Source organism: Neoarius graeffei, chromosome 4, assembly GCF_027579695.1.
Source record: "Neoarius graeffei isolate fNeoGra1 chromosome 4, fNeoGra1.pri, whole genome shotgun sequence".
NCBI lineage: Eukaryota > Metazoa > Chordata > Actinopteri > Siluriformes > Ariidae > Neoarius > Neoarius graeffei.
The window spans coordinates 71,468,472-71,492,864 of NC_083572.1; the positions used below are offsets into that span (position 1 = coordinate 71,468,472).

The window sequence follows — 24,393 nt, forward strand, 5'->3', positions numbered from 1 at the left end:
GGTGGGGTACACCCTGGACAAGTCGCCAGGTCATCACAGGGCTGACACATAGACACAGACAGCCATTCACATCTACGGTCAATTTAGAGTCACCAGTTAACCTAACCTACATGTCTTTGGACTGTGGGGGAAACCGGAGCACCCGGAGGAAACCCATGCGGACACAGCACAGAAAGGCCCTCGTCGGCCACGGGGCTCGAACCTGGACCTTCTTGCTGTGAGGCAACAGCACTAACCACTACACCACCGTGCCGCCCCATCTATATACCCCCTCCCCCGAGTCTTGCCCCTTGTGTCACGTGCGGGTTGCGTGTGTTGCGTACACGCCACACATAGGGATAGAAAGTTAGATGTACTTCTGTCTTAGGTGCCACACAAGTAGCAAGTGTGGAGTACTTGTGTAGTACTTCTGAGGCACGTCACTCGTACAATGACCATGCATCACTTGTGCATCTTACTGTTATTGCAAAGCCCCTACTAGCCGTGCTGCTAATTTGGCTCAGGCGTACAAAAGGAGTACGGGTCCCATACGTAGTATATGTGTTCCTGATTTTTCGCAAGACCCGTAGAATTTGCATGTGCAGGACCAAAAGTCTCCACAGGCAGTCTGCGACCTTCTACGGCGCTGAACACATGTAAGTATCGCGCAAGTCTCAAGCATGGTTTTGCCAAATTTTTTTTTTTACCATAGACCACCCGTAGTAGCATGTACGGTGGGTTGTGAGTGACCCTTTACCTGAGGGATTTTGTTGTGATTTTGACTGAATACTTTCATCTAAGACTAGAGTAAACTATAACCCAGAATATGCTTCATTTTCCCCATGTCCTCTGTGCTCAGCGGGCGGCTTAGTGAGTTCAGCCCCACTGTCACACTAGCACACAGTGCAGTGGAAAGACTATGTCCGCTCACAACCACGTTTTGTCCCAAGCCTAAAACAAGCGCCACGTTATCACAAGTAATTATCAGCATAAAATCCATTCTCAAAATAACAAAGTTAACCCTCCAACTTACTATTCAGTATAACACGTGAAGAGTGAGCAAAGTAGCGATCAAGCTAACTTCCATGGGGGAGGGAGGCAAAATACTTTAATGGCGAATGAAATAAAAAAATATATATACATAGTATGGGAGTCACGTTGAAAACTTTAAAAAATGTTATCTGTTTATACAATTAAGCTTTTTATCAAAATCATGACTGGTGAAGTTTATCTGCCACAAGTCTTTGAACAAGGTGAAGGGCATAGTTTGTGGGCAAGTGTTGAGACCAAAAATGAAGCCTTTCCAAACAAAAACAAACGTGACCTACATAGTTAACATTATTACGGTAAAGGAAAAATGAAAATGAAATTTAAACTTACCAGATAGCACTATAGCTCCGAGGGAGAAAAGAAAATCCTTGTGGCAAACGTTTTCTTCCTCCGCCTCATCCACCCCCACCTTCATCAGCTGATGTGTGGTACATGGATTCCTTCTGTCTGGAGGAGTCATGCTTTCTTGTTTAGCACAAAATGTCAATATTTTAATTGGAATTCAAATCTATGATTTATAATTTGCCCATGGTTCAAAATAAATAAGATAGTTTTTCTCAAACCCAAAAGTCATGGCAACATTTTTTTTCTCTCTCTCTCCCATTCTTCCACCTGCCTTTTTTTTTTTTTTTCAACCAATAACTTAAAAACCCAAATTCAAAATCAGCACACAGAGATCTGGCAAAAGTCTCAAATAGTCAACACAACAAATTAGTCCAAGTTTAATTAATTTTCGAAAACTTACACAGATCAGTTCAAAATCAAAAACTTTTCAGAGCTCATTGAGTTAAGGAGAAGTAGTAAGTATACATAACGGGGATAAAATGTTTTACAGTGTATATATACACCCGTGGTCGATGACTTACTATCTGTTTTCATCTTGAAAAATCTAACAATAGTGGATTGTTTTTTTGAAGTTGTCTCCCAACCAGTTCTGAACATTCTTTTTCTGTTGGCAGTTACCAAAATTTTGAATGCGTACTGTGCACTGCTCACTTATGTTCCCCCTCTCCGTCTTTGGATGCTGCAAGTCAAGTTCCAATCTGTTTCAGTCAGTTGTTTTCTCATTAATCTTTTTTTTTTTTGGGTGAAAATACCAGGGGCCCTGAGTGATAGGACTTAACGACGCCACTGGTATGAACCCAAGATATTTCATGTTTTGTCTGGTCAACTTAATTTTATTTGTTAATATACAATTAAAACAAAAACCTGCATTTCAGGCCTGCAACACATTCCAAAAAAGTGTGAGACTAGGGCAATTTAGGGCTAGTAATGAGGTAAAACAATTAAATAATGTCATTTTAAACAGGTGATGTCAAGAGGTGATTGTAATCATTTGGTACACAATCATTATCAAGGAAAGGCCTAGTCTTTGAGGAGTAAAGATGGGTCGAGGATCACCAGTTTGTTAACAAATGTATGAGAAAATTATTTAACTTTTTAAAAACAAAAAAGAAAGATAGGAAGGGATTTAGATATTTCACCCTCTACAGTGCATAACATCATAAAATGATTCCAGGAATCTGGAGGCATTTCAGCGTGTAAAGGGCAAGGGAGCAAGCCTAAACTGGACACCCATGATCTCCGATCCATCACATGCATCAAGAACCTTCATTCATCTATAGCTGATATAACCACATGGGCTCAGAATTACTTTGGAAAACTTTTGTCAAGCACTACAGCATGAAGTTATGTCCACAAATACCAGTTAAAACTTTACTGTGCAAGAAGGAAGCTTTATGGTAACTGTGTCCAGAAGCACCGTTGACTTCTCTGGGCTCGGAAGGCAACTGGAATGGACCATCACAAAGTGGAAACATGTATTGTGGTCAGATAAATCAGTATTCCGTGTCTTTTTTTTTTTTTGGTAAGAAATAGATGCTGTGTGCTCCAGACCAAAGATGAAAAGGACCATCCACACTGTTACCAGCAATAAATCTAAAAGCCAGGGTCTGTCATGGTATGGGGTTGTGTCAGTGCCCGTGGCAAAGGTAAATTACACTTCTGTAATGGCAGCATTAATGCAGAAAGGAACATTGAAATTTTGGAGTAACATATGCTGCCTTCAAGGCGACATCTTTTCCAAGGATATTTCAACAAGACAACGCAAAACCACATTCTGCACACATTACAAAGGCATGGCTGCAGAAGAAGAGGGAGCCTTTCCTCTCTCTCCACAATAGAGGATGTGTGGTGAATTCTGAAAAAGAAAAATATGATAATGACCCTGTACTATTGCACACTTTAAGACCTGTTTGCAGGAAGAATGGGACAAAATGACACCTGTAATGCTTCATCACTTGGTGTCTTTAGTCCCTAAACGTCTTTTAAGCATTGTGAAAAGGAATGGCAACATTGTAAAGTGGTAAATGCTTTACCATACCAACTTTTTTAAATGTGTTGCAAGAATAAAAATTGAAATGCATTTATTTTGGAAAAAAAAAACAAAATTCACGAGGTAAACCATCAAATAATGTGCCGTTATACTGTTTTCACTGCAATACAGGTTAAAGATTATTCATAAACCATTGTTTTCAGTTTTAATTTCAATTTCAACATACCACCCTAACTTGATACATCACAAATAATCCTCTTTAGAATGTTTGTTAACTGCAGATAAGATGATATGGATGCCCCAAATATGAAACCTTGCATTGATTTTTCTTTTATCTTTGAAAGACAGGGGGCTTAGCCCTGCTAGCCCATTGACATGAGCTGTCCCAAGTTACCTGTCTATTACACATAAATATACTGTACACTTAGGAGGGTGGAATACTGGTGTGGCAACTTCACAGATCAAGGGTACCCAGTTTGATCCTGAGCTGGGTTACTGTTTGTGTGGAGTATCTGTGTGGTTTCTTCCCACCCCAAAATGTGCAGGTACGTGAACAGGCTATGCTAAATGGCCCCTCGATGTGAATGTGCCTGGTGCTGCATTAAGTCTCTATCATAATTACACCCATCTCTCATCTCATTATCTCTAGCCGCTTTATCCTGTTCTACAGGGTCGCAGGCAAGCTGGAGCCTATCCCAGCTAACTACGGGCAAAAGGCGGGGTACACCCTGGACAAGTCACCAGGTCATCACAGGGCTGACACAAAGACACAGACAACCATTCACACTCACATTCACACCTACGGTCAATTTAGAGTCACCAGTTAACCTAACCTGCATGTCTTTGGACTGTGGGGGAAACCAGAGCACCCGGAGGAAACCCACGCGGACACGGGGAGAACATGCAAACTCCGCACAGAAGGGCCCTCGCCGGCCACGGGGCTCGAACCCAGACCTTCTTGCTGTGAGGCGACAGCGCTAACCACTACACCAACATGCCACCCATAATTACACCCATTTTTGAAAATTAAATTTTCTCCTCTTAAAAAGATTCTTTGAGAATACAGTCTCAGATCCTAATTGTGACCTCACACCAGGAAAAGCCAAGCATGGGGACTTTCGGACATTTTATTCATCCAACAGGGAGTGTGCAAAAAAAGATTAAAGCCACAGCCTTTCAGTTGGCCAGATAGTCATTAATCCATGTTCCCATAGGGAAGGTTGCATTTTGTGTCAAATGATGAAAAGATAAAGCTGCCTAGACAGGTAGTGCAGTATGAGTCCAGCTATCTAATGTAGTTATTTGTTTAAACACAAACATGCTGACAATCCTCCCCAAAATGTCTATCTAAAGACTGATATTGAAATTATTCCAACCCACTAACATTTTACCACATTATGGAATACACATTATACAGTACCAACTTTTATTCTTGTCAACAAATCTTCACATTATACAAATGCCTTGCTAGGTTCAGATATACAGTGGGGTCTAAACTTCTGAGACCACTAGTGAAAATCTGCTTTAATCTCAACAGGATCTGCTTTAATATGGTTTAATTTTAATGGTGGTCACACCCTTGATCTAATACTAACATTCAGATTAAACATAGATAATATAGTCATACTTCCACAGTCTGAAGTTATCTCAGATCATTGTCTCATCTCATTCAAGATATGTCTGAGTAATAATATATGCACCTCACCATGCTACTGTATTAAACGTACTTTCACGTCAACTACTGCACAGAGCTTTATAAATGATCTCCCAGAGCTGTCAACTTTGATTGGGTCACTGTCAGCCCCTGCAGAACTTGATCAGGCAACTGAATGTTTAGAGTCAACATTCCGCCATACTTTAGATAATGTAGCTCCTCTAAAAAGGAAAATGGTCAGAGACAAAAAATTAGCACCCTGGTATAATGATGACACTCGCACATTAAAACAGACCACTCGAAAATTGGAACGTAAATGGCGTCAAACAAAATTGGTAGTGTTCAAATTAGCTTGGAAGGAGAGCTTCCTGAAGTATAGAAAAGCTCTTAGTGCTGCGAGATCAACATATTTCTCCTCCCTAATAGAAGATAACAAAAATAATCATAGATTCCTATTTAATACTGTAGCAAAATTAACCAGGAATAAGTCCACTATCAACACATGCGCACCTGCAGTATGTAGTAGCAACGACTTCATGAATTTTTTTAATGACAAAATTGAGAATATCCGACAAAAAATTCAAGCTACTGATTTGGGGTTAGACAATGAGGGTGACCTTGTGGTTGACAGTGTAGATGTGTCGGATCATCGGTTGGAGTGTTTTGCTCCCCTAGAGGAAACTGAATTGCTTTCATTAATCTCTACATCAAAAGCCTCAACTTGCGTACTAGATCCCTTACCGACACATCTATTCAAACAGATAATGCCTGGAGTAATTGAACCGCTTCTAAAAATAATAAATTCTTCTCTTATGATTGGCTATGTACCCAAATCCTTTAAACTAGCAGTTATCAAACCCCTGATTAAAAAACCTGACCTTGATCCCTGTCAGCTGTCCAATTATCGGCCAATATCAAACCTCCCCTTTATCTCCAAGATCCTTGAAAAAACTGTGGCACAGCAGTTATGCTCATATTTACATAGGAATAACATCCATGACATGTATCAGTCAGGATTTAGACCTCATCATAGCACAGAGACAGCACTGGTTAAAGTAGTAAACGACCTACTGTTGGCGTCTGATCAGGGCTGTCTCGCTACTTGTGTTGCTTGACCTTAGTGCAGCATTTGATACCATTGATCATTCCATTCTTCTGCATAGACTAGAAAATGTTGTGGGAGTTAAGGGAATGGCCCTCTCCTGGCTCAGGTCTTATCTAACTGATCGTTATCAGTATGTTGATATAAATGGTGATATTTCTAGACGTACCGAGGTAAAGTTTGGTGTTCCACAAGGTTCTGTCTTGGGTCCACTGCTTTTTTCTCTATATATGTTACCTCTGGGCGATATTATTCGTAAACATTGTATTAGTTTCCACTGTTATGCTGATGACACACAGTTGTATGTCTCTGCAAAACCTGATGAGAGACACCAGCTTAATAGAATTGAGGAATGTGTTAAGGACATTAGACACTGGATGCTTATTAATTTCCTTCTGCTTAACTCTGACAAGACTGAAGTACTTGTGCTAGGACCACATACAGCTAGAAGTAAGTTTTCTGATTACACAGTGACTCTGGATGGCCTTTCTGTTTCTTCACGTGCAGCAGTAAAAGACCTCAGAGTGATTATTGACCCCAGTCTTTCATTCGAAACTCATATTGATAACATCACCCGGATAGCTTTCTTTCATCTCAGAAATATTGCAAAGATAAGAAATTTAATGTCATTGCATGATGCAGAAAAACTAGTCCATGCTTTCGTTACCTCCAGGTTGGATTATTGTAATGCCTTACTGTCTGGATGTTCCAATAAGTGCATAAACAAGCTCCAGTTAGTTCAAAATGCAGCAGCAAGAGTCCTTACTAGAACTAGAAAATATGACCACATCACGCCTGTCTTATCCACACTGCATTGGCTCCCAATCAAATTTTGTATTGATTATAAAATACTACTATTGACCTTTAAAGCACTAAATGGTCTCGCACCACACTACCTGAGTGAACTTCTGCTCCTCCATGACCCGCCACGCCTACTTAGATCAAAAGCTGCAGGCTATCTGCTGGTACCCCGTATAGTGAAGGCTACATCAGGGGGCAGAGCCTTTTCTTACAAAGCCCCACAGTTATGGAACAGCCTTCCAAGTAGTGTTCGGGAATCAGACACAGTCTCAGCATTTAAGTCTAGGCTGAAAACATATCTGTTTAGTCAAGCCTTTTGTTAATGGTGTTTATGAGGTAAAGGAGTAGATCTGGAGGGTCCTCAGACATAGAGTGTTTTGGTAAACTGGGATGTATGGATGCTGTCAGTCCCCACTCGCTTGCTCACTCGAGTTTGTTGACGGTGTAGTGGCTGGCTGCTTTATGTCCCGGGGCTCCCTCATGCCTGTGTTACCTTCTGGCTCTCTCCTTTTAGTTATGCCGTCATAGTTAGTTGCCGGAGTCCCTGCTTGTACTCAGTGTAATATGTATACTGCTCCTACTTATTCAGGTGACATTGGGCATACCTAACAACCTGTGTTTTCTTTCCCTCCCCCCCACCCCAAATCTGTCCCTCTGAGTTACATGGAGTCAACAGGAAATCTTTTGGTGGAGAGGGTGGAGACCTCGACTGGCTATCGTAGCCTGCAGGGAATCGGACGTCAGACATTCTGTCGCATGTCCCAGACCCGGTGAAATGTAACTGAATTGTCTTGGCCAGCCCTAAGGGTCCCATCTGCATCTCATCATTGCTGAGGAGTGTGCTCCCATCACCCAATCAAGCATCCAGCCAGAGCAGGTCATGATATTTTTTACCATATTAACATGCCATTGTTGTGTGTTATGCCTGATGTAAAGACTCTCGTCTCTGCGAGCCTACCACACAGATTTAATACTTGTCATTTTTAGGGCATACCTAACAACCTGTGTTTTCTTTCTCTCTCTCCCCCCCCCAATCTGTCCCTCTGAGTTACATGTTGATCCTGGGATTGAGATGCTGGCCTCTTCTGCCCCTCGGACCTGCTTGATCCATCCTGGTGCCCTGTGTCTGGTCAGAGTTTTATCGCACCGCTCCTGTGAAGGACGGCCCCATGAGGACAGTTGAGGCTTATACCTGTTAAAACTGTTAATATTATAGTCAGGCTGTCTGTTGTTGCCCAAATGAGGATGGGTTCCCTTTTGAGTCTGGTTCCTCTCGAGGTTTCTTCATGTCGTCTGAGGGAGTTTTTCCTTGCCACCGTCGCCACAGGCTTGCTCATTGGGGATAGATTAGGGATAAAATTAGCTCATGTTTTAAGTCGTTCAAATTCTGTAAACCTGCTTTGCGACAATGTTTATTGTTAAAAGCGCTATACAAATAAACTTGATTTGATTTTGAAAATGCTTCTATTTTGCATTCTTTTCTAATTTAATAAAACTGACAAAAACTTGACTGAAAAGTAGAATCTTTAGAATATTTCCATGAATTTCAGAACTTCATAATATTTTGTATGTCCATTTTTTGCTTTAATGACAGTGTGCACTTGCATGGATTCCACAATTTTATGTAAAAACTTATCCATTTGAGATCAAATCCACTGGAGTGTCATCTGAATACATGTTTCAACAGAAGATATTAGGCAAGAGGAAAATCTAAGGTTTTGTAAAATTCAGTTAACAAGATCAATATCATAAATGTACTTGCATTTAAACAGGGACCTAGAAATAATGCAAAATCTTGAATTATAATTATTCAAGATATTAAACATTTACTTTCTTTGTTTCGAATATTTCAAAATTCTAAAACCTTTTTATTTCCAATTTTTAAAAAAATCCCAGCTTTTCAGTGTGGTCTCAGACTTTTGGACCCCGCTGTATCTGAAGGAGGTTAGGTGTTGAATACTAGTGGATTTGTGGATACATGCATTTTGTCTGTTGGAATGCTATTTAAGTTTGTAGCATCTACAGAGACCCTTGTTCTTATACCTAGTCTTGTCCGAGCCCTCCTCTTTTGGGGTCTGAGCGATAGCAGTCATGTCACAATGTCTGAAAAGGGGCTGTCCATGCATATCAGTACTGCACTCAGCACAAAGTACATAACGTCAGAACCAGCCCACAAACGCATAGCATTACAGGCATCGGTGGGTGGGCTATGGACCGTTAGGAGTCGTCCTGACTCTTCCGTGGCCTCTTCACAGCCTTGCAGTTTTGATCTGCCATTCCACAACCTTCTTTACTCCTTTTTAATTGGCTCACCTGTGACAGCATAAACATATTACCTCATGAATATTCGGAAAATAGCAAAATAATTTTTTTAATCTAGTCCCATAAAGCATAATGTCAAATCAAGTACTTTTAATGTTATTTTAAATTTTGTACTTTTCAGAAACATAATATAGAAGAGTTTAACTGTGGTAATTTAGTGGAAATTATTTGTTTACTATTTAATTTCAACAGAAGTGAACAGCAAAATAGCCAAACTTAACTGCCCAGTTTAACAGCTCTGTGACAATTATTTAATAATTATTCGCTGAAGGTGAAGTGATGTATCACTGAGCCTGAGGCAGATAATCGTTTTAGTATAAATACACAGGTGGTTATTTTTTTAATGGTTTTTTAAAATTGTATTTAAAAAAAAATCATTTATTTCAAACTTCAAAAGTTGCATGCAAATGTAATAACGGTGCCGTGCAGGCTTGTGTCACTTATCTATGCCAACTCGCATAAAATACTTTGTTTTGATTTTGAAACAGATAAATCACAATTCCACCTTACCTTTGAATAGTTGTAGACCAAATTCGTAGCATCTTTAGTGCTTTTAGAAACAGCATTTTCTGTCATAATTTCTAATTCTTCCTCACTTACAGTGACAAAGCGGCTGGCCGCCATTTTGCCGAGTCGCTCGAGGTGATTATCGAGAAATAATACAAATTTCTCGACCAATCAGCATGCGTGATTTTCAATAATCACCTTTGTATTAATACTAAAAAGAATTTATCCATCCATCCATTATCCCTAGCCACATATCCTGCGCAGGGTTGCGAGCAAGCTGGAGCCTATCCCAGCTGATTATGGGTGCGAGGCAAAATACACCCTGGACAAGTCGCCAGATCATTGCAGGGCTGACTAATACCCCTTTTCCACCAAATCAGTTCCAGGGCTGGTTCACAACTCGTTCAACTTGCGAGCCAGCTGAGAACCAGTTTGCTTTTCCATAGCTCGGGGTGCTAAGCGGAGCCACGTCATTACGTCACTGTATACGTCAGTTACGTCACTGTGTTTGTATAAACCTTGGCGCGAACATTGTAGCAACGACAACATGGAGAAGAAGCAGCAGCAGCAACAACAATAATAATAATAATAATGGATGACTTCGCGTTTGTACAGCTGCTGCTTCTCGCCGCTTAAAAATGGCGACCTTTCACGATCTTGCTATTGTTGTTGGTCTTAACAACTCCGCCCCCCCCCGCTGATGTAAGCAGTTCTTCTCTCTGGCCCAGCAAAGAGTTGGTGCTAGCCTGGAACCGTTTTTTCTGGCCCCAGAGCCAGTTCTTTGTCAGTGGAAACAGAAAACCCAGTTCCAAACTAAGCACTGGCCCCGAACCAGCCCTGGAACTGCTTTGGTGGAAAAGGGGCAACATAGAGACTGTACTGGTCTTAATGACCACATATATCCGTTTTGTGTTCCTGAATAAGGTTTTTCCTGTGATTTGCACTGCACAGGCACCATCTACTGACCACTAGTGGTAACGCAGTGCAAAGGTATACAGTTAAGTTTCGATTTCCTGTTCTTTGAAAGACAGACACATTTGCCAGAGCAAGCCGCTCTACATGTGCATCCTGTTTACAAGTTTATAAAGTTTCTTTATACCCCACGGGGGCAATGCCCATAAGTAACACAGTGTTCAAATTGTATTAAATGCTTTATGTTTCTTAGGTGAAATAAGAGAATGTTTAAGATGTAAATGGATGTATTTCTACAACGAGTAGATTCTTTGTGTTCCGAGTAATGGCGGCTAGCATGCTCAATGTAAAACAATGCATACAGTAAGTTACATGTGGAGTCTGAAACAACTTAGACAGCGAATATGTGCTAAAAAGATGTCTTTGTGTTTGCTTTCAGTTTTACACATATGCTCATATGTGATTTTGCACATATGCTCAATTCGTGTGTAAAATAAATGAGGGGAGAAAAGGAATTGGATACCCTCGGCATCTTTTCTTTGTTCACCTCACCTAGCCATTTATACATGCTGGATAGCTGAGTACGCATACGCTTAGTGAGGCCAGTACAGTAAAACGGCAGACCCTTGCCTGTCAAGAATTAGACAGAACTTCGCCTGCTACTAAGAACTTTTGCCTGTCAAGACGACGCCATTAATCTGCGCTCACCACGCGAGTTGTCCAGACTTGCCTGCTCCATAAGACATGGATTACCCGACCGAAATGCCACTTCCTCCTGGTGTGACTGAAGCAGAAGTCAGAGACTGGGAGGTGAGATCAGAGCTATCTGCATCAGGCTCTGTTTGTGCTCCGTCCCAACAGGGATCAACCAGCAGCTCTCGAAAGAGCACAATGTTAGCAGCTGCTAAGGCAAAAGCCCAAGCAGCAAGAACCAAAGCTGCCTATTCTGAAAGAGAAATGGCACTAAAACTTCAGAAAGCCAAAGCAGAAGCTGAATTAGAAGCATTGCAGTGTAAGAAAGAAATGGAGGCTGCAATAGCCGAAGCAGCAGTTCTTCAGGCCGAATTAGACGACGACAGCAGTCTCGGGCAACCTGGGTCAGAGCTGGACCAAAGGTACTTCACCAGCACGGACCCAGAGACCAACACCAGCTCCAAGGCAGCTGCCATCACTGCCACAGTTACCACTACAGCTACAACAACCACCCATGCCATCTGCAAGTGCGAACTACACGCCACCCCAAGCCAGCAACAAAGCATGGCAGGGAGGAAAAGACTATGGGCTTCCCGCTCCTGCTCCGCGCCCTGCCTCGCCTTGTCTCATACCTGCCCAAGATGGCCACAGCTCCCCGACGGCTGACCTGGCAAAGTTCATCGCTAGAAATCAAATCGTCTCCACAGGACTGATCAAGTTTGATGATAAGGCAGAGAATTACTGGGCGTGGAAAGCTTCATTCTACAATGCCATAGACAATATAGGCCTGACAGTAGCAGAAGAGACTGACCTCCTCATCAAATGGCTCGGCAAAGAGTCGTCTGAGCAAGCACGTAGGCTCAAAGCAGCATACATCAGAAATCCCCAGGGTGGCCTTGATGACATCTGGAGGCGCATGGAAGAGTGCTACGGCACCCCTGAAGCCATCGAAGGGGCGCTGTTCGCCAGACTAGAAAGCTTCCCAAAAATATCAAGCAAAGAGCCAGCCAAGCTACGTGACTTAGCCGACTTATTACAAGAACTGTATGCCGCAAAGCAGGATGTATTTCTTCCAGGACTAGCTTACTTAGACACTGCTAGGGGAGTAGCCCCAATCGTATAAAAGCTCCTGTACAGCCTACAGGAGAAGTGGATGTTCTACGGTTCTCAGATAAAGCGTGAGCACCAGATCTCCTTCCCTCCATTCAGTGTGTTTGTCAATTTCATTCAGAGCCAAGCCAAGGCAAGAAATGATCCCAGTTTCAGAGTCACAATGCCTCCTCAACCTGCCACAAACAGAGACAAGCCCAAAAGCTTCCAGAGCAAAGTGAATCAGCCCACTGCAGTCCACAGGACTCAAGTTGCCGAGTCCAGCCAGAAAGGTGAGCCTGTAACTGACACTTCAGATCTCACCAAGCATTGCCCAATCCACAAAAAGCCCCATTTATTAGGATCATGTAGGAGCTTTAGAGACAAACTGCTAGCTGACCGTAAACAATATCTCAAAGACAATTCCATCTGCTATTGCTGTTGTGCTTCAACCACACACATTGCAAAGAACTGTGACAAAACCATAACGTGCTGAATGTCAGAGCAACAAGCATGTCGAAGCCCTCCACCCAGGTCCTTCACCATGGAAAGCAAAGCCACCCCCACCTGCGTCAGAGGACGGCAGGGAGGGCCGTGAGAACCAGCAGCCTCCAGAGATTGTCTCCTCTAAGTGCACTGAAGTATGCGGTGAGGGGATGAGCGCTAGAGGTTGCTCCAAAATATGTTTAGTTACTGTCTACCCACAAAGCCAGAGAGAAGCAGCAACTAGAGTATATGCAATCATCGATGAGCAAAGTAACAAGTCCCTTGCACGATCAGAATTCTTTGAGATATTCGGCGACAAAAGCACCCCATCTTCGTACACTCTCAAGACATGTGCGGGCAGCATGGAGATGTTCGGTAGGAGAGTGTGTGGCTACATGCTGGAGTCACTGGACGAGAAGACCTGCATCCCTCTACCAGTCCTCATTGAATGCGATGAACTCCCAGACAATAGGTCTGAAATCCCAACACCCAGTGCAGCTTTGCATCACCCTCACCTGAGATGCATAGCCAGTGAGATTCCCCCCATAGACTCTAATGCTCAAATACTGTTGTTGCTAGGAAGAGACATTTTGAAAATACACAAGGTCAGGAAACAAATCAACGGCCCAGACAATGCCCCATTCGCTCAAAAGTTAGACCTCGGCTGGGTGGTGGTCGGTGATGTGTGCCTCGGCACAGCGCACCGCCCCTCCTCAGTCACTTTCCTCAAGACATGCGTCCTAGGAAATGGCCACCCCAGCTACCTCGCACCCTGCCACAGCCAGCTATGCGTGAAAGACTCTCCACACAGCCACTCAGTCCTTCAAGTTCCTCCACCTCAGCAAGCCGCTGCCCACACTGCTTCTCTGCTCCATGGGGATGACCTGGAGTCCTCCATTTTCCACTGTACCGACAAAGACCACCAACCTGCTCCATCTATCAATGACCTCAACTTCCTGAAGATCATGGATAGTGAGGTATGTCAAGATAGCACCCAAAGCTGGGTCGCACCCTTACCTTTCCAGGCTCCGAGAAAACATCTGCCCAACAACAGAGACTATGCTATAAAAAGACTTAAGTCAGTTTGCCACACACTAGAGAAAAATCCTGTCATGAGGGAACATTACATGCAGTTCATGCAAAAAATGATTGACAGTCACCATGCAGAGATTGCCCCAGTCCTCCAAGAAGGACAAGAAAGCTGGTATTTGCCATCTTTTGGCATCTACCATCCCAAGAAACCCAGACAGATTTGAATAGTGTTTGATTCAAATGCCCAGTATGAAGGGATCTCGCTTAACAATGTCCTGCTCAAAGGCCCAGATCTGAACAATGACCTGTTAGGTGTCCTCATCAGGTTCAGAAGAGAGAAAATTGCTGTGACTGCAGATATTCAACACATGTTTTACTGCTTTGTAGTCAAGGAGGACCACAGAGACTACCTGAGGTTTCTGTGGTTCCATGACAACAACTGGGACAATGACATCGCGGACTACAGAATGCGTGTCCATGTGTTTGGCAACACACCATCTCCTGCTGTAGCAATATACTGCCTCAGAAGGGCAGCGAGAGAAGCAGAATCTGAGTTCAGCTCAGATGTCAGAGCATTCATCGAGAGAGACTTTTATACTCTGAAGTCGTTTGCAACAGAGTCCGAGGCCATCAGTGTGGTGAAGCGAGCGCAAGAGATGCTCTCCCACAACCGCATTCAGTTGCACAAGATTACATCAAACAGCACAGCGGTAATGGCTGAATTTCCCCCGAGGACCGTGTAAGCAGCATCAAAGACCTGGACTTTGCCACTGATGACGTCCCCATGCAGCGTAGCCTGGGTATCAGCTGGAACATTGTCACAGACGCATTCACCTTTCAAGTGCAGGTAGACGACAAGCCCTTCACACGCAGAGGCGTGCTCTCAACCATAAACAGCATCTTCAACCCGCTTGGCTTTCTCTCACCTGTCACCATACAAGGAAGATTGCTGCTGAGAGAGCTGACCATGGGAAATGGTGAGTGGGACTCTCCGTTACCTGAACACCTCAAAGCAGAGTGGGTGAAATGGAAGTCCTCCCTACAATGCCTTCAAGACATAGACATCCCCCGCTGCTACACATCTCTCTCCACCTCTGCAGCAAGCTCGAGAGAGTTGTGTGTTTGCGGATGCTTCAACCAAAGCAATTGCAGCAGTCGCCTACCTGAAGGTGACCGATGAAGATGGACACTCCAAAGTCGGATTTGTGCTTGGCAAAGCAAAGCTGGCACCAGTGAAAGAGACCACAATCCCCAGACTCGAACTCTGCGTGGCAGTCCTTGCTGTCGAGATAGCGGAGACTGTTGTGAGTAGCATAGACCTGCACATGAACTTTGTGACCTTTTATTCTGACAGCAAAGTTGTGTTAGGGTATATTAACAATGAACAGAGACGATTTTATGTTTACATAAATAGGGTGCAACGCATCCGACAAGCAACTTCACCCCAACAGTGGAAGTATGTCCCCTCAGAGCTCAACCCGGCCGACCATGGCTCCAGATCTGTTCCTGCTGCATCGCTGAGAGATACCAACTGGCTGACTGGACCTGACTTCCTGTCTGGTAAGCCTCCAGAACATCACCAGCCTCTGTTCCATCTTGTTGACCCAGAGTCAGACTCTGAAATCAGACCTCAGACCACAGTATTAAATCACTGAAACCACACAATGCAGCTTAGGAACTGAGCGCTTCAAGCGTTTCTCAAAGTGGACTTCTGTACTGAGAGCACTTGCGCTCTTGATTCACATTGCTCAGTGTTTCAGGCAAACGAACAAAGACAACACATGCAGAGGGTGGCATACCTGTAAGAAAGCAATCACACCAGAGAACCTGGAAAAGGCAAAAAACATACTGATCAAGAACATGCAACAGGAAAGATATCCTACTGAATTCAGCAACATACAGAGTAAGACAGACATTCCAAAACACAGCCACATTGTAAAGCTGCGCCCACTGATTGACAGCTGTGGACTTCTCAGAGTTGGCGGATGCATTACACAGTCCGGCCTTGAGGTGAACCGTACCAATCCCCTCATCATCCCAGCTCAGCACCACCTTACGACTCTCCTTGTGCGCCACTACCATGAGCAGGTAAAACACCAGGGCAGACACTTCACAGAGGGAGCCATCAGGGACGCTGGGCTGTGGCTGGTGGGTGCGAAGAAATGCATCAGAGGCACACTATTCCGGTGTGTCACCTGCAGGAGATTGCGTGGCAAGATAGAACATCAGCTGATGGCAGATCTGCCCGCAGACAGGCTTCAAGCCGCCCCACCTTTCACGTACGTCGGCCTGGACGTGTTTGGGCCATGGGAGGTCGTCTGCCATCGGACGAGAGGTGGACAAGCTAACGACAAAAGGTGGGCTGTACTGTTCACATGTCTGCATGTGCATGCTGTACACATTGAAGTGATAGAGACACTGAGTGCATCTAGTTTCATTAATGCTCTGCAGAGATTTTTCTCCATCAGAGGCCCTGCAACACAGATTATGTCAGACAGAGGGACAAATTTTACTGGTGCATCAAAATAACTGAATCTGGAAGACGACGCAGACATGCAACGTTACCTGCAAAATCAGCAACGCACATGGATATTCAACCCCCCGCATGCCTCCCATATGGGAGGGGCCTGGGAGCGACTCATCGGCGTGGCTCGTCGCATCCTGGACTCCACGTTCCTGCAGCAACGCTTCTCTTCTTTGACACATGAAGTCCTCGTCACACTCATGGCAGAGGTTTGTGTGATCATGAATGCGAGACCTCTGCTGCCTGTTTCAACTGACCCCGAGAACCCACTTATACTCACCCCATCCATGCTCCTAACACAAAAGACAGGAGCCCCGTCATCACCTCCACCTGATTTTGGCAAGGCCGAGATCATCCGTCACCAGTGGAAGCTGGTACAGCATCTTGCAGAGACATTCTGGCACAAATGGCAACGTGAGTACTTGAGCACCCTGCAAAGTCATGCCAAATGGCAGGACAAAAGACCTAACTTGCAAGAAGGAGACATCGTCCTGATGAAAGACAATGCAGTTCCAAGAAATCACTGGCCGATGGCAATGGTCATCAAAACCTTTCCCAGCAAAGACAATGTTGTAAGGACTGTAGATGTCAGAGCTATTCGCCAAGCCACTCCTAAAGTGTACAAAAGACCAGTTACTGAACTTGTGTTACTTTTCTCTCCTAAACAGGATGTTGATTGTGTTTAAGTGTCTTAAGAGGTAATAGATGTGTGGTATCCTTAAGATACCAGGCAGGGAGTGTGCTGGTCTTAATGACCACATATATCCGTTTTGTGTTCCTGGAATAAGGTTTTTCCTGTGATTTGCACTGCACAGGCGCCATCTACTGACCACTAGTGGTAACGCAGTGCAAAGGTATACAGTTAAGTTTCGATTTCCTGTTCTCTGAAAGACAGAGACATTTGCCAGAGCAAGCCGCTCTACATGTGCATCCTGTTTACAAGTTTATAAAGTTTCTTTATACCCCATGGGGGCAATGCCCGTAAGTAACGCAGTGTTCAAATTGTATTGTGTTAAATGCTTTACGTTTCTTAGGTGAAATAAGAGAATGTTTAAGATGTAAATGGATGTATTTCTACAACGAGTAGATTCTTTGTGTTCCAAGTAATGGCGGCTAGCATGCTCAATGTAAAACAATGCATACAGTAAGTTACATGTGGAGTCTGAAACAACTTAGACAGCGAATATGTGCTAAAAAGATGTCTTTATTTGTGTTTGCTTTCAGTTTTACAGTGTGATTTTGCACATATGCTTAATTCGTGTGTAAAATAAAGGAGAGGAGAAAAGGAATTGGATACCCTCGGCATCTTTTCTTTGTTCACCTCACCTAGCCGTTTATACGCGCTGGATAGCTGAGTACGCATACGCTTAGTGAGGCCAGTACAGAGACAAACAACCATTTACGCTCACATTCACAGTCAATTTAGAGCCACCAATTAACCTAAACTCCCTGTCTTTGGACTGTGGGGGGAAACTGGAGCCCCCGGAGGAAACCCATGCAGACATGGGGAGAACATGTAAACTCCACACAGAAAGGCCTCTGTCAAGCACTGGGCTTGAACCCAGAACCTTCTTGCTGTGAGGCGACAGCGCTAACCACTACACCACCGTGCCGCCTAAAAATAAATTTATTTATACTAAAAAGAATTATTCCATGAATATAGGTGAATAATAACTTTGACTTCATCTTGGTTATTATTCACCAATATTCACATCACTTTTGGTGAATAATTGTTAAATATAGTTTGACAAGTTTATGTACCTTGGCATCATGTTCAGCAAATCTCTGGAACATGTTGGCATAGATCTTTTTATCATGCTCATGGTGTTCACGTATCTTGCTTTGGCAGACAGCAATCTGGCAATGGGCTGCGCGGTTGGTGGGATTGACCTGCAGAACTTGCCGGAAATCCACTAGGGCTAGACTGAATTCATTCATCAACAGACGAGCCTCTCCACGCCGATACAGTGCCTTCTCATTTGCAGAGTCCAGCTCAACCACCTAGCAAAAGCAATTCAAACAGTACACATTCACAAACTACTATGGTTAAGTCTTTGTTGTGTGTGCAGCTACTCTATCGCTGAGGTATGTATAGAGGGTTATCGAATGCTATACCTTATTGCAGTTTTCCACAGATTGAGAGTATTCCTGCAGGCGTAGGTAACACAGAGCCATGTTTAAATGGGCCATAATCAGGAGGGCTTTGATAGCCTGCTGTTGCTCCTTTCTAGTTCTGTACTCCATTTCAAGCCATGTTACAATACGCTGATAGTGAATGACAGCTGGGTAGTATTGTCCAGCCTGAAACAACAATGCAGGCATCACCACAAGTATCAAAATTTGTGTAAATGCCACAATGGCATGCATGTAGAGCGATATTACTACAAATAAAAAAAATCATATTCAAACCTAATTTATATAGTAAATCAATGATCATCTATTTATGTGTATTAAGTTAATATTGCGGCACATTTTTAAGTAGAGTCGTGAAAGAACAGAACAACCCATCCCATGTAGATTACTTAAGGAATAAAACAAAACATTATGTTTTGTAAAACAGTTATTGATGATCATTTATTTTGTTGTGTCCTTGTGCAAAGCTTCTTACAGGAGACTCCTTCCATAAATGCTAAATAAGCATCTCTTTACAGAACACTTCACCATATCCAAAAATATACATTTTCTATTGGTCTTGGAGTATGTGGAGTGTCTGTACAACTGTACAAGTTCCTGTGAATGAGTGGCTACTTAGAAAAAAAAAAAGAACTACAATATAAGAACAAGCACTATATATAAGCAAAAATATACAATGATTATCCACTTCAGGCTCAGTGAATATTGGTGAATAACAAAGTCGAGGTTATTATTCACCGATATTCACTGAGCCTGAGGTGGATAATTGTTTTAGTATAAATACACTGATGATTTTTTAAAAAATGTTTTAAATAATCATCTGTGTATTTATACTAAAACAATTATCCACCTCAGGCTCAGTGAAAAACAGTCTTTAAACTATAACAGACTTTTAGTTTATATACTTACCTACATAAACTAAAAGTCTGTTATAGTTTAAAGACTGTTTTTAGTTACCTTCAGCAAAAACAATGACTATGGCTCACAAAAACCAAGTAGCTCACAATCAAAGGTTGAAACTGAAACTAAACAATCTGAAATTGAGTCAGTGGATATGTGTGGGGGTTGTGGGTTTTTTTTTTTTCCCCTCTAATGGTGTCATCAATCAGAATCCTTGAAATTCCACAAAATAAGCCAGTAGTTTTGACTTTTCTGGGAACATACCCCACCCAACTGCAAGAGGAAATCTTCATCATGGCTAGAGGAATCAAGATGGAAGCTGCAAATCACAGAGATAGTCATGTATCTAGTAAATGCTGTTTTATTTATAAAGATGAAAGAGGTTGTATTAGACAGGCCATTTGTATTTATAGAACAAATTTTGTAAACATTACTTTCATATATTTACGAAGAAATCCCAGTTAACAAGCTAGCTGGCAACCTATGATGTCAGATATATGTCATGAGCACAATAAAACATGCTCACAGGCAAATGATATTATGTCACACATGCAGATATTAGCTGGAACTCACACAATAAATCCTCATGCACAATTCAACAACTGAGTGCAATGAGTGCAAACTAAGCATCATTTAAAGTAGCATGCCAAGCCAGCTGCAATCAAACAAAAATGCAAGCTAATCTTAGACAGCAAAATTTCAACAATGACATTTATTAGCTAGCCTATGGAAGCACCATAGGGTGGTGCAGTGTAGTCCTGTTGCCTCACAGCAAGAATGTTCTGGGTTCGAGCCCAGCAGCTGACGGGGGCCTTTCTGTATGGAGTTTACATGCTCGCCCCGTGTCTGTGTGGGTTTCCTCCGGGTCAGTGGTTACTCTGGCTTCCCCCACAGTGGAATGCGGTTAGGTTAACATGGGGCAACCATGGCTGAAGTGGGCTGAAGTTGGGCTGAAGTGCCCTTGAACAAGGCACCTAACCCCCAGCTGCTCCCCAGGCACTGTAGTGTGGCTGCCCACTGCTCTGGGTGTGTGTGCTCATTGTTCACTGCTTCAGATGGGTTAAATGGAGAAGAGGAATAATGTGCTCAAGTCTGTGCTTGAGTGTACGTGTGATAAATAAAGGCTTCTTGCTTCTTCTTGCTTCTAGCAATGTGTTTACACATGTAGAAACTAAATAATAAAATATAGTAAATACAGTACATAAAAATATAGTGAATAGCCCTAATCCCTATTATGTCAAGAACTGCTCAACTAAGTAAAGACAAATGTCAGTCCATCATTATTTTAAGACATGAAGTGTCTTTTAATTAATAAAGAAAAACCACTGAATTCAAAGATGTGGCCAAGCTTTGGACTGGTACTGTAGTATTTCGCATGTATGAAATATAAGCTACATGGAATGTACTGATCAGTGCACATAAAAAATGTAAATATATATTATTAGAATTCTGATTCCATTCATGAGGACTTGAGGTGAATCACCATTTTTGGACCCTACTTGGGTTTTAAATATAATAGACAACATTACCCTTTCTGCATTTTCTCCATGGCCCGATCCAGAAGATGCCATCCTCTACCTTTTCCACCAGGCATACTCTCACCTGGACAATGGAAGTGGTGCTATGAGAATCATGTTTTTTGAATTCTCCAGTGCCTTCAACACCATACAGCTCCTCTTACTGAATGAAAAGCTGACCAGGCTGCAAGTGGACCAACATGTTGTGACCTGGATCACAGATTACCTCACTGGCAGACCACAGCATTTCAGGTCAGGGGACTGCACTTAGCAGCACAGGAGGACCACAGGGGACTATACCTTCCCCTTTCCTCTTCACTCTATACACATCAGAATTTAAGTACAACTTGGAGACATGAAACATGCAGAAGTTCTCAGATATGAGGGGATGTGCCAGGGATGGACAGGAGGGGTAGCACAAGGGCTTGATGGAAGACTTCATTGCATGGTGCTAGTCCAACCAACTACAGTTAAATACATCAAAGACCAAAGAGATGGTGGTGGTGGACTTTCATAGGTCTGGGCCACTCCCACTAATAGTCTCCATTGAGGGGGTTAATGTGGAGGTGGTCAGAGCCTATAAATAACTTGGGCTTCAGATGAATGAATGACAGACAGACAGACAGACAGACAGACAGACAGACAGACAGACAGACATTCTCGATTGGTAAGAGAACACGGACATGCTATAGTAAGGGGCAAGCCAAAGCCAAGTCCTTCCCACGCTGTAACAGGATGGATGTGTGGGTGCCACTAGGGGCGAATGGATCAGACCAAAAACAGAGGGAGAGGACAAAAAAAATCCAAGCAAGAGTTTTTATTTTTAAAACTTAGTGGCAATTTTTAGCCAAACAATGTTCAAAACATACTGTTCCCTTTTTTTTGGTATTTTTGATATTGAAAAAAAAAATAGATTTGTACAAAAATAGATTTTCAAAAAGAAAATACAAAAAGTTGTCAACTAGAATGTCCCAGAAAATATTTGCTATGTCTCTTTAAGAGCAGAGAACCACCAGCAGCAAAGTCAATGTCAAAACAAACTCACCACATGAAATCAAACGCTAGACTAAAGACACAGGACTAGACTAACATACATAAAGAAGGTGACTAGCACCATTCTGACATAAAAGGGAAACACACAACAAATCACCAAACAGAAACAATAACATTACAGACTCTGATGCATCATAAGGACATTCTACAATATTTAAACAACAAGTTGACAACATAAACATTAAGACTAAACATTGCAAAACATCACCGAAATACAGAGATATAGAAGCAGCTTGATCAGGGCCATCTCCGTCTTCCCTATGACGTTCTGACAAGATGGACCGGACCAATTGCGGCTGGAACGAAATAAATAAGTCTCTGTTTCATGTCGGCACTCTTTTGCCACCCGCAGGACGCGACAAGACAGTTCATCACCATGACAAAAAACGGTATACTACTTTTTTTCTTTTCAGCACCTAAGTCTCTGCAGCAACTTGGTACATTAAAAAGAAACATTAAAAATAGTCTGTGTTGCGTTTTTCTTTCCATAAATGTCTTTGGTGAAACAGTGTTCATGGGCAAAAGAGTACCAGCAAAGTTTAACGTCTCAGCGTTTAACTCAATGTTCCTGGAGTTGCCAGTCGGTGTGTATGTGTGTGTGTTTAGGCACAGGTAGGCAGTGAAACAAGGGCTGCCTCGCAGCCGCGAGGCAAGGGAAATGTGCGGTCCGTCCCCCCACCTCTGGTCTCACACCAGAAGGCGGGAGAGGAAATCTGCAGTGGCATTATCCCTCCCTGGGATATGGCAGATGGTAAATCAGAAGGGCTGCATGGAGAGGTACCACCTGGTGATGCACGCGTTGGAATCACGCATGCGGTCCATCCACTGCAAAGGACGATGGTCTGTCTCCAGCAGGAACTCACGGCCAAGGAGGTAATACCTGAAGGCATCAAGGGCCCGTTTCACCGCCAGGCATTCCTTCTCAACGGTTGCGTAACGCACCTCCCTAGGATACAGCTTCCAGCTGATGTACGCCACTGGATGTCTTTCGCCTGGTTCACCCTGCAAGAGCACCGCCCCCAAACCTGTATCAGAGGCGTCTGTCTGCAAAACAAATTGCTTTTCAAAATTAGGACAGTACAACACAGATTTATGGCAAAGGGCATTCTTAATGTCCTCGAATGCCTTCCTGGCGTCCTCTGTCCACCGGACCTGGACTGGGGAGTTCTTTCGGGTCAAGTCTGTGAGGGCGACTGCCCTGACCTAGAAGTTTGGCACGAATCTCCTTTACCACCCGGCCATGCCTAAGAATGACCGCACCTGGATCTTGGTCTGGGGCAAAGGGCGCTGCTGGATAGCCTCCAGCTTCTGCACCTGCGGTTTGATGACACCCCCGCCAATTACATACCCCAGGTACTCTGCTTCCTTCCGAGCGATGGCACACTTAACTGGATTGATGGTCAGGCCTGCCTCCTCGATCCTCCTCAGGACTTCACGCAGGTGACGTAGATGCTCCGCCCATGACGCACTGTAAATAATTACATCAAGGTAAGCAGCCGCGTACCCTTGTGTTCCCTCCAGCACACGATCCATCAATCTCTGGAAGGTGGCAGCAGCACCATGGAGCCCAAATGGCATGACTGAGAACTGAAAAAGCCCCCAAGGGGTACGAAATGCAGTCAGTTCTTTAGTTGAAGCACTCAGGGGGACTTGCCAATATTCCTTGGCCAAGTCTAAGGTAGTTACCCAATTAGCTGAGCCAAGAGAGTCAATAAGGTCATCAATTCTCGGGGTAGGGTATGAATCAAACTTAGAAACAGAGTTCAAATACCTGAAATCAATGCAGAACCGAAGACTGCCATCCTTCTTTGGGACAAGGACTATTGGGGAGCACCACTCGCTGCTGGATGGTTCGATAATCCCCATGGCGAGCATCTGGTCAGTCTCCTTCCTCGGTCCATCAAGGAGTTGCTCTAGAATCCTGTAACTCATGCAATGAGGAGCTGCCCCCTCACTCAGGGAAACGTGATGACTCACCGAGTGTGGCCTGGTTGCTCTTTGAACAGGTGGGGACCAAAGAGCTGCTTGATGGCCGCCTGTTGGTCAGGGGAGAGATGGTCAAGGTTAAGGGCACCCTCTGTTGGTGAAGGTAGGTACTGCTCCTCGACCTCATCCTCTTCTTGCACCTGATGGATCATCAGGGACTCTGCACTCACACCTGGACGTTCCCTCCACTCCTTCAGAAGGTTGACGTGCAGCACTCGTCTGGAGCGCCTCTTTCCTGGCTTGACAACTTCATAGGTGGTTGAGCCGAGCCTCCGCACCACCTCAAAGGGACCTTGCCATTTGGCGAGCAACTTACTG

General features: G+C 43.6%; 1 protein-coding gene across 9 annotated transcripts in view; it reads right to left on the reverse strand.

Moving 5' to 3' along the window:
- Positions 1-1,727: 1,727 nt before the first annotated feature.
- LOC132885201 (peptidyl-prolyl cis-trans isomerase FKBP5-like) overlaps positions 1,728-24,393 on the reverse strand; it is a 75,380-nt gene continuing 52,714 nt past the window's right edge. For 4 of the 9 annotated variants that reach the window (XM_060919593.1, XM_060919596.1, XM_060919591.1 and 1 more), the window contains 4 exons: positions 19,784-19,838; positions 18,602-18,787; positions 18,248-18,487; positions 4,478-9,234 (listed from right to left, as the gene is read on the reverse strand). In XM_060919593.1, coding sequence (XP_060775576.1) covers positions 9,139-9,234; positions 18,248-18,487; positions 18,602-18,787; positions 19,784-19,838 — 577 coding nt within the window. In that variant the 3' untranslated portion in view covers positions 4,478-9,138. Of the gene's footprint in view, positions 3,230-4,477; positions 9,235-15,125; positions 15,244-15,368; positions 17,099-18,247; positions 18,488-18,601; positions 18,788-19,783; positions 19,839-21,838; positions 23,134-24,393 lie in introns of those variants that run through there. The other 5 variants (XR_009654566.1, XR_009654565.1, XM_060919592.1 and 2 more) reach the window with 5 other exon arrangements.